The 14,310-nt window shown below is 39.7% G+C and overlaps 1 protein-coding gene across 2 annotated transcripts; it reads right to left on the bottom strand.

Moving 5' to 3' along the window:
- Window positions 1-6,057: 6,057 nt before the first annotated feature.
- LOC107390244 (uncharacterized) lies at window positions 6,058-13,952 on the bottom strand. Of its 2 annotated transcripts, XM_054732936.2 has the most exons (10): window positions 13,863-13,935; window positions 13,447-13,467; window positions 12,539-12,596; window positions 11,490-12,169; window positions 10,633-10,678; window positions 10,450-10,541; window positions 10,236-10,346; window positions 9,861-9,964; window positions 9,599-9,768; window positions 6,058-6,300 (listed from the first exon to the last, which is right to left on the bottom strand). In XM_054732936.2, exons 3-10 carry the CDS (start codon window positions 12,566-12,568, stop codon window positions 6,088-6,090), a joined length of 1,446 nt encoding a protein of 481 aa, XP_054588911.1. In that variant the 5' UTR covers window positions 12,569-12,596; window positions 13,447-13,467; window positions 13,863-13,935; the 3' UTR covers window positions 6,058-6,087. The 2 variants fall into 2 exon arrangements, with proteins under 2 accessions (XP_054588911.1, XP_054588912.1); XM_054732937.2 differs by lacking the exon at window positions 13,447-13,467 and having other exon boundaries at window positions 13,863-13,952.
- Window positions 13,953-14,310: the final 358 nt, after the last annotated feature.

The raw sequence follows: 14,310 nt of genomic DNA, 5'->3' as shown, positions 1-14,310 counted from the left end.
TGGCATACTGATGTAATTTCTGAAGTAACCTCGAGTGATCGATAACATCAAAAGCTTTCTTCAAGTCAACAAATACACTGATGAAGTAGTTTTTATTGTCTATTGCTGTAGATATTTTGTCTATTAGTTCCATTATTGCCATTTGTCTCTCTGTTACAACCCCGACATGAGATGTTAAAAGTGTGAAGGATGGGGAGAACATAAGAACTGGCGGCGGAGTTTAAAATGGGTTTATTTGTACAAAACGTATTAAAAACACAAGCAAACTGATTTCTCTAAAAGGTTAACATTACAAAGCAAATTATCAACAATAAAACACCTGGTAAAAACTTATATTAAAAGTTTTACCGCAACAAAGGTGTTTTAAAATCCTGAAGTTGCTAAAAGTTCAAAACAATCCACTGACTAAAAACACCTGGTAAAAACTTATCTTAAAAGCTTTACTACAACGAAAGGTGTTAAAACTGAGGTCAGGAAAATTGCCACAAATAAAGTTAACCTTAAAAACTGAACACACAAAAGATCCCACTGGATCATCCTCAGTTTCTCATTAAGAGTTAAAAACAACCATAGTTTAAAACTCAAACAAATCCAAACGAACAGGGGTTAAACCTACACAAAACCAGGAGGACAGCAGAACCCCTGCACTGCTGCCTCCCAGACTGATGAAGGCACAGCCCTTTTATGCAGGTGTTTGCTCATTAGGTTGATTCCTCTCAGCTGTGCTCCTCAGCAGCCTGGGAGAGAGGAGGAGGAGGAGCGGTGTCAGGCTGATTCACTACAGATGGGTGAATTTGGTTGCTTCTCTCCACTGGTCAGGCTGGCATCCGTAACACCATTGCAGTTGAATGTTTGGTCCTAAAACCATATTGTTCATTATTTAAAATGCTATTTTCTTCAATGAATTTACCCAACCTTGATACAAATACTTTTTCTATTATTTTGGAAAACTGTGGAAGCAGTGACACTGGCCTGTAATTGGAGAAATTGTGTTCATCCCCACCCTTAAACAATGGAACTACCTTAGCAATTTTCATTGTGTCAGGGAGGTTGAAAGTGACAGATTACAGATATAAGTAAACGGATCAATAACAGATTCTATTATAGCTTTATCATATCCAAGTCCTCATAATCAGTTGATTGTTTGTTTCCACAGCTTTCTACAATATTCCTTATTTCTTCTTTTTCTACCTTGTCAAGGAAAATACTATTAACATTACAAACTACTGTCTTCTGTTTATCTTCTATTATTGGTTTGTTACCTACCAAATTCGCACCTACATTTACCAAAAAATTGTAATTATTAGAATTAAACTTTAGTCTTCAGCTTTTACTGATTACGTTTTACTGATTATTTATAATGATGCTACATATTCAAATTCTCTTTATTCCTTACTTTGCACTGTGGCTGATTTGAGTGGTTTCTGAGTCACACAGTCAGGAGTTTTAGGGGCAGTCAGGGGCGACGGTGGCACAGGAGTTAAGTGCTCGCCCCGTAATCGGAAGGTTGCTGGTTCGAGTCCCGCTCAGTCTGTCGCTGTCGTTGTGTCCTTGGGCAAGACACTTAACCCACGTTGCCTGCTGGTGGTGGTCGGAGGGACTGGTGGCGCCAGTGCTCGGCACCCTCGCCTCTGTCAGTGCGCCCCAGGGCAGCTGTGGCTACATTGTAGCTCATCCCCACCAGTGTGTGAATGTGTGTGTGAATGGGTGAATGACTGATTGTGTTGTAAAGCGCCTTGGGGGGTTCTAGGACTCTAGAAAGCGCTATATCAAATACAGGCCATTTACCATTTATTTAACGGTAAGTTCACTGACTGAACACTAGAGGGAGATACAAGACAGAACCATGGCCATGAGTTGGACTAGAACAGACTTTTAATCCCACAGTGGGGAAATTCACTTGCTTCACTAGCAGCACCTGGGACGTAATTTTGGGGGGGGACGGGTGGGACATGTCCCCCCCACTTTTTCAAAAGGCAGTTTTGGTCCCCTGCACTTTTTTCCGTCCAAAAACAATGTTACGCTCCATTAAATGGATTTGGTTGAGCACTAGGACCGAAACGGAAACCGGTTTACTATTAGACCCGCCTAAAAGCTAATCTATTGGCTCTGCTGATACTTGCTAACGTATTATTGGCTGTTGCTGCTGTCACTCAAGTTGTAAACAGTCAGAACGTGCTCACGTTGTTTTGCTAGTTTGGAGCCGCTAGGGAACACCGGTACTGAGTCACATTGTAAACTAGACGCTGTGTAATATCAGAGCTCAGCTCAGCTTCCACTACATAACATTTGAATAAGTGTTCATTTGTGAGTCTTTGGTAGTTAGACACAGCCAGGAGGCAGCATGTCAAGAAAACGAAAAGTGGATATAAGAGACTTCTTTCAAAGTCAAAACGTAAGTTGGAACATGTGACACCCCTGCATTAAGCTCAGACTCACCTCCTCCTTCACAAACATACTCAAAACTAACTTTTACAAACTCATCTCCTCCACATAACTGACTCCTCAGACACAATTTATTCATATTATTATAATAATTATTTTTTTATTACTATTATCATCATAATTATTATTACTAGTAGTAGTAGAAGTGTAACTTCAAAACTTTTATCATTTAACTTTATTGTAAACTTATCTATTGCAATGTATATTTTCACATTAAAAAGCTCTGAAAAATGAACAGTATCATCATCGTCAACAGATTTTTTTAAGCTTAATGTCAAAGATGTACACTTTTCATTAGATTTATCTTATTTTTTCCATTTATTTTTTGTGTGTTGAAATGCAACAACTGTTTAAACACTTTTAAGGGAAAAAACATATTTAATATGTTTTTATACACTCAAATGTTAGGGTGATGATCATGTGTAAAACATTAGTTCAGCATGTCCTCTAACACAGCAAATGAACAAACGGCCAGATCTCAGGAGGGACCGTTTTTGTATAAATAATTTTTATACTTTTGACTAGGCCTGGGAATGTAACAAATTTTGCTGGACGATATTTTGTCCAACAAATTGTTGATGATAAACGATATTGTCTACATTATCTAGACCAAAATAACCACTAATATAATGTTAATATATCATAATAATGCAAGTACACCCTTTAAAATGCAACAAATAAACCTTAATTTAACATTGAAATGTCCAGAACCAGAACTTCTAAATGAATAAAAATAACAAACAAAAATTGAATAAAAAAGGAATCTCACTCCCTGTTAGAAAATGTTGCACCAAAAACAATAAAAAAGACCCAAAACAATAAATACAATGGCCTATCCATTGTCAACAGCCAAAACTGCACTTCAATAATGATAATAAATAAAAATAATAATAGAGTTGTACATTTTTTAACTTTGATATAGTGTCAAGGGGTCTTTACATAACACCCCCCACCCCAAATCCGCACAAGCCTGCTGTGTCCCCCCCACTTCTGAAATAAAAATTTCGTCCCTGAGCAGCACATACACTTAAAGAAAAGGAATAATAATAATAAGATTGCAGGTAAAAACACAAAGACAATAAGCTATTATTTTAAACTTCAACCACTAAAACAATGAATAAAAAACGAGACTTGGGTTTCTAGAACTATGCAGAGTAAGGGACACAGACATACTAATGTACATCCGAAATTGCACAAGTATATTGAACACATACTGGATATTGCAGAGAGAACTTTTATTTGCTTATCTGAGGATTAGACAGCCAGTTGGTGTTAGATGATAATAAGGACATGATGAGCTTTCTGCAGCAGTTTAATAAAACTTCTGCAGCTTTCAACAATGAGACAATCAACAAGCTAAATAAAAAAAAACACTTATATTTATGTATTATAGTTATTCAGAATCAGAATCAACTTTATTGATTCACTGTCACTGAGAGATAAAGATTTTTGGTTATCTGAAATAACATTTATAAACATTTTTGAGGAAGATTTGTGACATAAGGAATCGAATGACAATGCTTCTTGGCAATCATGATTTCAAAGCAGTGTAATAGGGGAATGAGCCACACAAATGCACTTGTGGGTACCACAAAAATGTTCCACAAGCCTCCTCAGTTTTCTCCAGGTTCCCTTATTTTTGTGCAGACAAGTACAAATGTTCTTATGTGTGTGCATGTGAATAATATTGACTGCATGTTGGTGCATTTGGTGGCACTTTTGCCTTGAATGAAGGTTGCCGGTTTGAATCCTGGCTGCAGCTTTCCTGTGTGTGTCAGGCTCGATTGGCTGAGCTGAAGTGTAGCGGAGGTTGCTTGTAGTGTATGGTGTCAGGTTTCCGTCAAAACCCGTGCAAGCGTAACCAAAACCCGTGCAAGCGTGGCCAAAACCCGTGCAAGCGTAGCCAAAACCCGTGCACGCGTATTGTACACATCGCGCGTGCGAACGGGACTCGCGCGTGGAGGTTAGAACTCACGAGTGAAAATATACATGGCAAGGAGGTCATTTGTTCACTGAGAGGGAGCAAACTGTGTCTGTGAGCGCACAATGATGTGCACAAGTGACAAACCTGCGTGCGCGCGTTGGGCAACGAGCACACGGCAGAGGAAAACATGCGCGCGGCAGCCTCACTGCGCGCTCGGTGCAGCAGCCTCACTGCGCGTGTGGCAGCCTTTCTGCACGCTTGGTTTCTGATTCTGCTCGCTCGGCTGTTGGTAGTTTTGTCACTCTGGAGGCGTGGAAGAATTAAAGGACCAGAAATTGAGCACTTGAACTTTCAATTTGAGAGCAGAATTTCATATCAAGAGACCAACTTTTTAATTTCAGAATAAGATTTTATATTATTGCTCTCAAAACTTGTCATGCTTGCGCTCAAAATGTCTGCTCTCCTTCAAACTCACTCTGTTCTCCTTCAAATCTTTGTTTCTGCGCTCAGATTTAACCTTTTACACTGGTATTGTCTACTCACGTGACAACTTTTTCTCTGCACGGATCAAAACTCCTCCCACAAGTCTGTCCTCTGCTCTCACGGATCTGGTCTGCTCTCGCTCAAAACTTAGAAGTACAATCTCCTAGCAACCGCTCAGCCAATAGAAAGACTTTTGGGACTGGGCGGGAACAAACCTCTTTGGGGTGCGCTCGTTTTTGCGCTGTGGATTTTCCTGTGTGGCTGCCGCATCTGCGCCTGCGCACTACCAGCCTGCCTAAAACCCGCCGGCTCTGATCTGGAGCGGGAGTTCCACCTGCACCAGCAAAATGGACCAGAACCAACAAGAGGCTCAAGTAAGTTATTTTTCAAGGCTACTAGCTGCAGTTTATTCCATAAAATTGTTTTGTTATGCTACTTTTTACGACTCCTCGCATTTTATGTTACAACAGGGGCACACAGCTAGGTGGGTTAGGTTATTCACGATAGCTACAACTTTTATAAAATGGCCTCACCAGATTTGAGTTTTACCCTAACATATCACTCGTCCCCAATGCTAGCTCTGGACCTAGTGTAGATGTTTTTTGTTTAGTATTCCCACCTTCGTTTTTAATGGTTAGCTCTTTGGACATTACTCAATGTTAGTGACACACGGATCTTTTTTTTCCCCACCCTTCAGGAACAATGACCAAGATGGGACCCCATCAGATGGCTGTGGAGCAAAACAATTGTCAGTGGATGTTTTCAGTGGGTTTCAGGCCAGGCACATGTGCCACTAACAAAGAATTTTACAAGATAACTGTACATTTTGATCACGACATTACCACCCGGTATGGACCACACTTTGTGCTTTCCTGCTGTTAATGCATGTGCTGTTGCTATCACCTTACCTGCACGGCACGTCACTACATACACTGACTTTGAAAGTCAGCTTACTCAGGCAGTCTGTGATGGATTTGGTGTTAGCAGACATTAAGTGAAAACAAGATGGCCACTGCTCTGGGTTCAGGTTACTGTATAATGGTTGAAATTTAACTTTGAATCCAAAAAGACAAATTGTTTTGTTAAATCATGCAATGTTTTGGGGCTAGAAAGCAACATTGTTACATGAATCAATAAAGTTAGGCCTATTGCCATTTCAAATACATGTTTGTATTTCTTTTGTAACATTAAAAAAGCACTGGAACTGATCTCTTGATTTTTATTTTAAGTACACATTAATCCGACAAAACAGCATTAACATATTCTCTGCACAATAAATAAAGTTCCTTCGTGTTTGAATGCTCCCAATTTTGTGCCAGTAGCAGCTGCAGTTCAGCATGCTGCTCTTCAGTGAGGGGACTGTCGAACTCCGGGACCACAACAGCACCGTCCACATCTGGGCTGTACTCAGCTGCAACATCCCAGTCGATGTCTGGCTCTTGGAAATCCTGACATTACAACAAGAGAACAATGATAATGTTTCTATATTGAGCTGTAATTTGACAACAAATTAGCAAAATTTCCTAAATTTTAATAGAAACCAAATTTTCACATTTATTTTGTGTATACAGGGTTGTGCAGGATTACTATATGTCAAAATTAGATTTAAAAAAACGTACAAATAGCAGGGACAAGAATAACAAAAATTCAAAATGGTTTTCATTTAGAACTTTTACTATTTTGCAGGGGTGTAATTGTGATTTACTTACATCGCTGTAATTAAGTACAGTTTGCAATTTAATTTTTTTTTACCTTCAGTAGGTTTTAGGGCTGATTGATAAATAAAAAAAAGCATATTAATTTTAAAAAATCTAATCGATCAATAGATAATTATTTCAAAATTTTTAAACCGTAGAAGAGAATATATATTGAAGTGCATTCCTGGCCATTTTATGCTATTTCTTTTAGCAACAGTCTGTAGTTTTCTGCCACTAGGGGGCAGTATGTACCCAAATCATAACAAACAAGCTACATTTTTGTGTTCTTTGAGGAGCCTACCAATGAATAGCCGTAAAGGCCACAAAAAAAGCCCTGGGAGTGTTGTAGCGCAATTTTTAACGGGCTAACTACCTTGTTAGATCGTTCAACCTCCTGCAAAATGACAACAAGCACATCGGACTCCCTTTCATCAGTCAGCAGTAGAGAAATGCCATATTTCACATTCAGTATATTTTAAAGCGGCGTTCAGTATGTTCATAGAGCTCCTCATTTAGCTTCATGTTTGTGTTTCAATCTTTATTGAACACATTTTTTAAACTTCCTGTAGAAAGCAAGGAGATTGTGATGTAACTTTTTTTATTTTTATATAATTTATTAACAAACAAAGCTTACAGGCAGATGTAACTGCTGGTTGTTGGAACTGTGAGCTGCACAAAAACAGGCATAGTTGCTCCAATGACTGGATTCAAATTGGGTTTTGGAGAATTAGGGACCTACTCAATATGGCGGTGAAGCAGTTACTCTCCAGCAGCCAATGATGTCTATGGTACGGCTTATGTAGAAAGAAACATGCTGTCTAAGGCTACGCTCACACTGCAGGTCTTAAAAATCCATTCAGATTTTTAGAGTAAATTTAATTTTTTGTGTGGTTGTTCACATTACAACTGAAATACAACAGCAAACACTCTCCTGCGTTAACGTTAAAAGTGACCCGCGTGTACAGAAGAGAACAAGAACTCACACACGAGGAGCTCTGTGGAGTATGAACTGAGAGGTGGAGCTGTGATCCCAAGAGCTTCACTGACAGACTTCATCCACAATTCCAGGATCACACCTGTCAAGTCTCCTGTTTTGAGCTGGAAACTATTTTCAAAACTAAACTATTTTACTCCTTATTCCCACAGTCGTCCCATATTAGTATTTTCCCTCACTTAAGCCGCTTTCACATCTGGGTCGGCAAGAACGCGTTCGGAACCAAATGTTTTGTTCACATATGGCTCACATGTGTGTATTTCGTTCTGAGGAGACTTCTTTTTTCAGACTACTTCCCTCGGAGGTCCGGCTGGTGCCGAGCAGACACTATGGACTAACTGGCAGCTGAAACTCACACCTACCATCTCCGATTGGGGAGTTGGATCAAACACCGGGAGGGGTTTCCGCGCGCGCGATTACTTTTTATTATGGTTGCTGTTTAGCCCACATGAAGCACTGAGCTGCTGTCTCCCGCTCCGCAGCAGAGGACAGCAGTGTGTGTAGTAGCGGTTATAAGGACATGTCTGCAGCGGAGGACACTACAGCGCTGAAGCAGGAAGGATTAGAGAGCAGATTATTAGAGAAGCGCAGTGTGTGTTGGTGCAGCGGTTTGATGAGGAATTATTGTTTAGCATAGGCGGACACCGCAGACTTCTTCTGCGCGTCCTTACCGCCGCCCACATGCTCGGGGATTTCCGCATTCCTGAGAAGTCCTGGGAATCACATGTGAACAAGAAACCACCCGTTCTATTCCGAACTCACGCGGCTGAGCCCCGACCATGCCAGCTCATATGTGAAAATGCCTATACCTAACTCTGGGGAATATGACAGACAACATGTTACATAGGGGGGAATATAACATTAAGTATGGTCTAGACTAGGGTTGTCACGGTAACCAGTGTAGCGGTAAACCCAGGTAAAAAAGTTGACAAAAATAATAACCGTCTTGTTTTTTTAAAAAACTATATTATCTCGGTGGGTTACCGTGGCTGCAGTGTAGTCGCGGTGACCCTTACCAGCCACCGTATCATCGGCTGAAGTTGCCGGTGGCACATGCACGCTTTGCTGTTTACAACCAAAACTTTCTTGAAGCTAAAGCTGAAATAATGGCCAAAGGAAGAGACGGCAGTTCTCAGGAGGACATTTATTATCCCTCAAAGAAGACAAAGTCGGAAGTACGGGCATCTTTTGGATATCTGAAGAATGCCGAGGGACAGTTGATAGAAGACGGCTATCCTGTTTGCAGCACGTGCAGAAAAAGTGTCTGTGAAAGGCAGCAACGCTTCAAATCTCATGACACATCTGCGTGACCATCACCCACAACTCTACAGTCAACGCAAGGCAAGCTAACGTTAGCGTTTTAGCTAAAATGCGTGATCCGAGGATTTGGGTTGAGGGAGAATGCAACGAGTCGCTATATAAAGCAGCCGCAGCGCCGCTACCTGCATATAAACCGTGTCGCGGACACGGCCATGTTGAAATGACGCTATGCATTACGGGGCTCCCAGGGGCAGTTAAGAGTTGGTCTCTCTCCGAGAATAATTATGGATTTAACAACGATTACTGCCTGATGACATTTTCCCACATCTGCAAAGCTCACTGGAAGGACACAAACCGAGGACAATATTTTCCTGATATAGGGTTTATTACTCAAGTAAGGGTAAAAAAGTATCTGATTAGAAGTCTAATTGAGTACTGAGTATCATCTGATCTAATATTTTTAAATGATGACATCAAACAGACAAAAAATAAGAAGTTATGGGCAAATATTGGTATTTTAAAGACTAAAGGGGAAACATGTAAACAAATAAACAACATAATTACAAAATAACACATTTTAGGCAAAATTTAGACACAAACTGAGGACAATATTTCCTGACATACAGGGTTTATTTAGTTGTCTGAAAATGTAACACGTTTAAAAAAATACCGCGATAATACCGAAAACCGTGATAGTTTTGGTCACAATAACCGTGAGGTTAAATTTTCACACCGTGACAACCCTAGTCTAGACTGTGTATATATTGAAACTAATACATAAATGCAGAGTTTTACCTGAAGACTTTCTGGCTGGTTTACTGGATTTGACATCAGTCCTAAGTACCACATCTGCTCTGGAGTTCTGTTCCTCTCTGTACGCAGAGGGTGGTTGTTCCAACCTTCAACAAATGCCTGGAGATCCATGTTAAGCTGTGGAAGGAATGTTTGGTGGACAGAAAAAAGATCTATATGGGAAAGAAAAATTAGTAAATATAATAAAATAGAACAGCTTAGATCCCAAATAAATGCTGGCTTGTGTAAGACATTATGTCAGTACCTTGAGATGATATATCAAGAAGGTCTTCTGCCTCCAAGCTGTGGAGTGTGTTGTAGTAACTTGAAGTTACACACATCCTGATGTCCCGCCATAAACGTTCGATTCTATAAACAGATTTGTATAAAATTGGATATAATGTTTATGTATTTAGCAGACTCTTTTATCCAAAGTGACTTACAAGTGAGAATGAGCCAGCAGGTTGCCCTTGAGACTAACAAAAGACACTAGTCAGGCAATCCTAGGTGGCAGTGAGGCAGCATAATGAATCAAAGAGGGAAGTGAACAGAGGTGTGTAGAGTGAGGGATGGGACTTCATAATGACTTCCAACTTTATGTAAAAAATAGGATAAATATCAAACAGTTAAACCAGCTCACCTTTGATTGTGCACACTTTTTCCTGATATAAAGCTTCCCTTATCAGTCCCACGCACAGTAAACATAAACCGAGCAATGTCGACATTCTCCACTCCTTGGTCGCCTCTAACCCTGTAAATAAAACAAATGTACTATTCTTTTGTGATTTAGGTGGAATAAAAGTTTGGGCAAATTTTTTAGGATCAAGAAGCAACAATTAACTGAAGCCTCTTACCTTGAGGGTATGCCATGCTGGTCAGTAGCCCTTTTAAAGACAGCAAAAGCAGTTGCAGCACGATTGTTTGTTGCAGCTTCCAAACACACAATCTGGAAAAATATGTGGTTACTTATTTAATTATATAGAATCACAAGAAAAAACAATACAACTTTTATATGTTGGATGTCTGTTTTAACATACCTTCCTGGAGTACCCATCAACAGCTCCAAAAATGACAATGTTGAACCTGTTGTGTAATTGATAAAACTCTCAGTACGATGTTTTACTTTCATCATCAAAGACTTAGGCTACGTTCACACTCCAGGCAAAAGCGAATCAAATCCGAATGTTTCCTGTCGTGTGACCCATATCGGATTTTTTGATGACAGTCTGAATGGCACAGATAACATTTTTTCAAATCCAGGTCAGTTTTATTTGTGGCACTGATTCCAATACATTTGTGATGTTTTCGAAAGCATCATGTCTTATGCTCCTGAGGTGAGGCGCTGACCCAGGGATTCAGGATCTGTCTGTACATCTTAAGTTTTTTAATAAAAAATTACAGGAGCGTCAGATCGGGGGGGGGGGGGGGGGATGCTGCTGGAGGGGAGCCCCTCTCCTGTGTCCATAAGAGAGTGTGTGTTGGTGTGTGTGTGTGTGTGTGTGTGTGTGTGGGGGGGGGGGGGGGGGTTTAGGGAAAGTAATAATATTGGAACACTGTGGGAATAAGGAGTACAATAGTTAATATATTTGAAAATAGTTTCCAGGTCAAAACAGGAGACTTGACAGGTGTGATCCTGGAATAATGGATGAAGTCTCTCAGTGAAGCCCTTCAGTTCACAGCCCCGTCTCTCTGTTCCAACTCCACAGAGCTCCTTATGTGGCTTGTTCTCTTCTGCACATGTGGGCCACTTTGAACATTTACACTGGAGTGTTTGCTGTTGCATTTCAGTTGTAATGTGAACAACCCACACAAAAAATCTCATTTACTCAAAAAAAAATGGAATGGAGCATTAACACCTGCAGAGTGAACATAGCCTAAGCAAAGTATTACTGACCTGATAAGTTTGTGGTTTGTGTCCACGTGCCACAGTGACAGCGGTCCTCTGACAGAATAAGTTCTTCTTACTATACAACCCAATCCAGTCAGTCTGCACAAAATCCCGAGTGAATCCACTCGATGCATTGAGGCGGTCAATCTTCGCCACTGCACATTGATTCTCATGGACAATAGTCTCCCCTTCACCATGCGATAACCTGCAGTGGGCATTTCAGTCTTTATGCGTTGGATTGCCTCATCAAGTTCGTCGTCAGAAATCTGGCTGTACCTCTGCCTGACAGATAAACCAAACTCGTTCATCCTTCTTTCAATGGTTCTTGCTGAAACGCCAAGTAATCTTGAAATGCAGGCAACAGACAAGTTCATATCTAAAAGTTCTTTCAGTCTTTCCTCCTCAATATAATATCTCGGACGACCCATTTCTCCAGAGACAGTGTCCACAGCACTGCTATTTTCCGCTTCTTGAACCTGTTTATTATGTTCAATAACAGATCCCATTAAATCTTGTAAAGCCTGCCTGATTTCTGGTGGGATATCTACAAGTCTATAAAGTGCATCCCAGAGGTACAGCTCCTGACGACATGTAAATTCCAAGAAATCTGTGTCCAGAGGAGTTCTTGCGAGGGCTGCCTCCAATTTCATAAAGAGCCTGGATATGAACTCTTGTCGTACAATGCCCTATAAAAAAGGTTTCAGATCAAATTGTTAGCATTTTTAAGCACATACTCATGCTCACAAACTTAGAATGTGTGTTTTGATTAAGCCCATTTGTTTGATTTAAAGAACCTTTTAAAAATGACCAGGTATTAAACATACTTTAGTAAGCATGCATATCTGGATTCAAAATATGTTTTTAATCAATTTGATTTAATATTTGAGTTTAAATGTTTTCATCAGCTGCAAACATACATTCACAACTAACTGAAATAAGTGCTTTAAAACATCAGCTCATTGATCTATACAATGTATTTTACTGAGTGAATTGAGTTACTGAAATAAATAAACTTCTCAATGATGGTTTTATTAACTGAATATTACTGTAATTACCTGTACATCTCGAGTCTCTGCTGATGCCATTTCCAACTGTAAGTTTTTCCATACAAAGCTGATCAAATGAGAAGACAAAGAAGAAAGAATGGTAGAAGTTACATTAGACTTTCTATTTACCAATTAAGTTAGCTACTTTTTTTGTTTTACTATTTAACTATTGGGGGAAACCCAAAAGTTTAGAATTTAACACTATTTAATTTGTAAATATATTATGTTATCTTGAGAGCTTGGGTCAGCAACTTTTAGTATTTCAAATAAATGTAGTGTTGTGTTACTGTTCTATTTCATCAGTTCAACGCAACAGACATGGAGGAAGCAAATGTAACAGTGAAAATGTACTTAGTTGACTAATGGAAATACAAACTTACGTCACCTTTAAAAAAAGACACACAACTCACATTTAAGGTCTGCTTTAATTAGTAAATCAGGGTATCTGCCGGTTTAATGGAGTCAAATTTAAGACTTTTTAAGATATTTTTAAGGCCACTTTGACCAAATTTAAGCTATTTTTTAAATTTAATTTAAGCTATAATTTCCAGCCATTGCCTGGAACCGGGGCTAACCATGTCGCCAATGTGGGATTAGCCATCCAGTTACCATTAAACTTGCACTTCCCCATGGCGCAAGCTCCCACTAGCTTAACCAGCTAATGTGCTCATCTAAAAATAGCCCCCTTTCACAACCAACTGAATGTGTACGGTTCCGCTTACGCCAACATCGTACACAAAAAAGAGATGAACACTAACTAGAAATTCACGAAAATTTTATAGAAATAAAAGAATCTTGTTTATTGGGTCTTTGAAAATTTAAGACCTTTGGAAACTGTATTTAAGGATTATTTGTCATTTTTAAGGCCTTAAAAGTTGGAAAAGCTAATATAAGACTTTTTAAGAACCTGCACATACCCTGTAAATGCCAAAAGGAATCTGAAAGAAGAAAAACATACTACAGTCAATATGGATTCTCAAATGAAGATTGCATGTAGAAACTAAGGTGGTGCTTTAATCATGATAATCTTGTACAAGAGTGTCACTCCGTTAACTGTGCTGTAAATTATTGTATGACTTCTATACCTGTCACCCAGTATCAACCGGATTTCTGGCTGTTTACAGGCTCTTAAATGTCCCATTCGATTTCTTTAGCAAAGGGCAAGCTAAGCAGTTAGCGTCAAAAATACGCATACAAGTTAACACCAAGTATTAGCTACCGAACTACCTAGCCTGTTTTACCCGATCCGGTTTTTACCAGAGCAAGTATTATTGTGAATATCTACATGTATAATCCCATGTTTCTATCATAAACTCACAAAAAGTTTACTCACCAAACCTCCGATTCAGCCACGCTAGCTGCATTGGTTAGCTCCGGACACTAAGGAAAGCCATCGGCGCCAACAAAGGTCACGGGGCGGGGATAGCAGGAAAATGGCCAATCAAATGCATGCTAGTTTTTCCCGATGGGTTTTCCGTGTTTTTTTTTTCTACCCACAAAGGGAGGGGGAGGAGGGGTTGATGCCAAAGTTTCACACGAGCGCGCAGGAGTAGATACACGAGCGAGCAGATTACTAACTAACTAAAACTTTATTTATATAGCGCCTTCACATGGCCCATGGACCAAAAAAGCGCTGCAAATCAGAAATAATCATAAAAAAAATAAAAACATATAAAACCATTTAAAAACCAACAAAAACTTGCAGATAAAATCTAGGCGGGGCAGCAAAAAGTGCAAAGCCATCAGTTAATGGGACTCTTCCTGAATAAAAGCTAAAGAAT

This window comes from Nothobranchius furzeri, chromosome 4, assembly GCF_043380555.1.
Source record: "Nothobranchius furzeri strain GRZ-AD chromosome 4, NfurGRZ-RIMD1, whole genome shotgun sequence".
Lineage (NCBI taxonomy): Eukaryota > Metazoa > Chordata > Actinopteri > Cyprinodontiformes > Nothobranchiidae > Nothobranchius > Nothobranchius furzeri.
The sequence above is the reverse complement of the archived record's forward strand: the minus strand, read 5'-3'. Positions and strand labels throughout refer to the sequence as shown.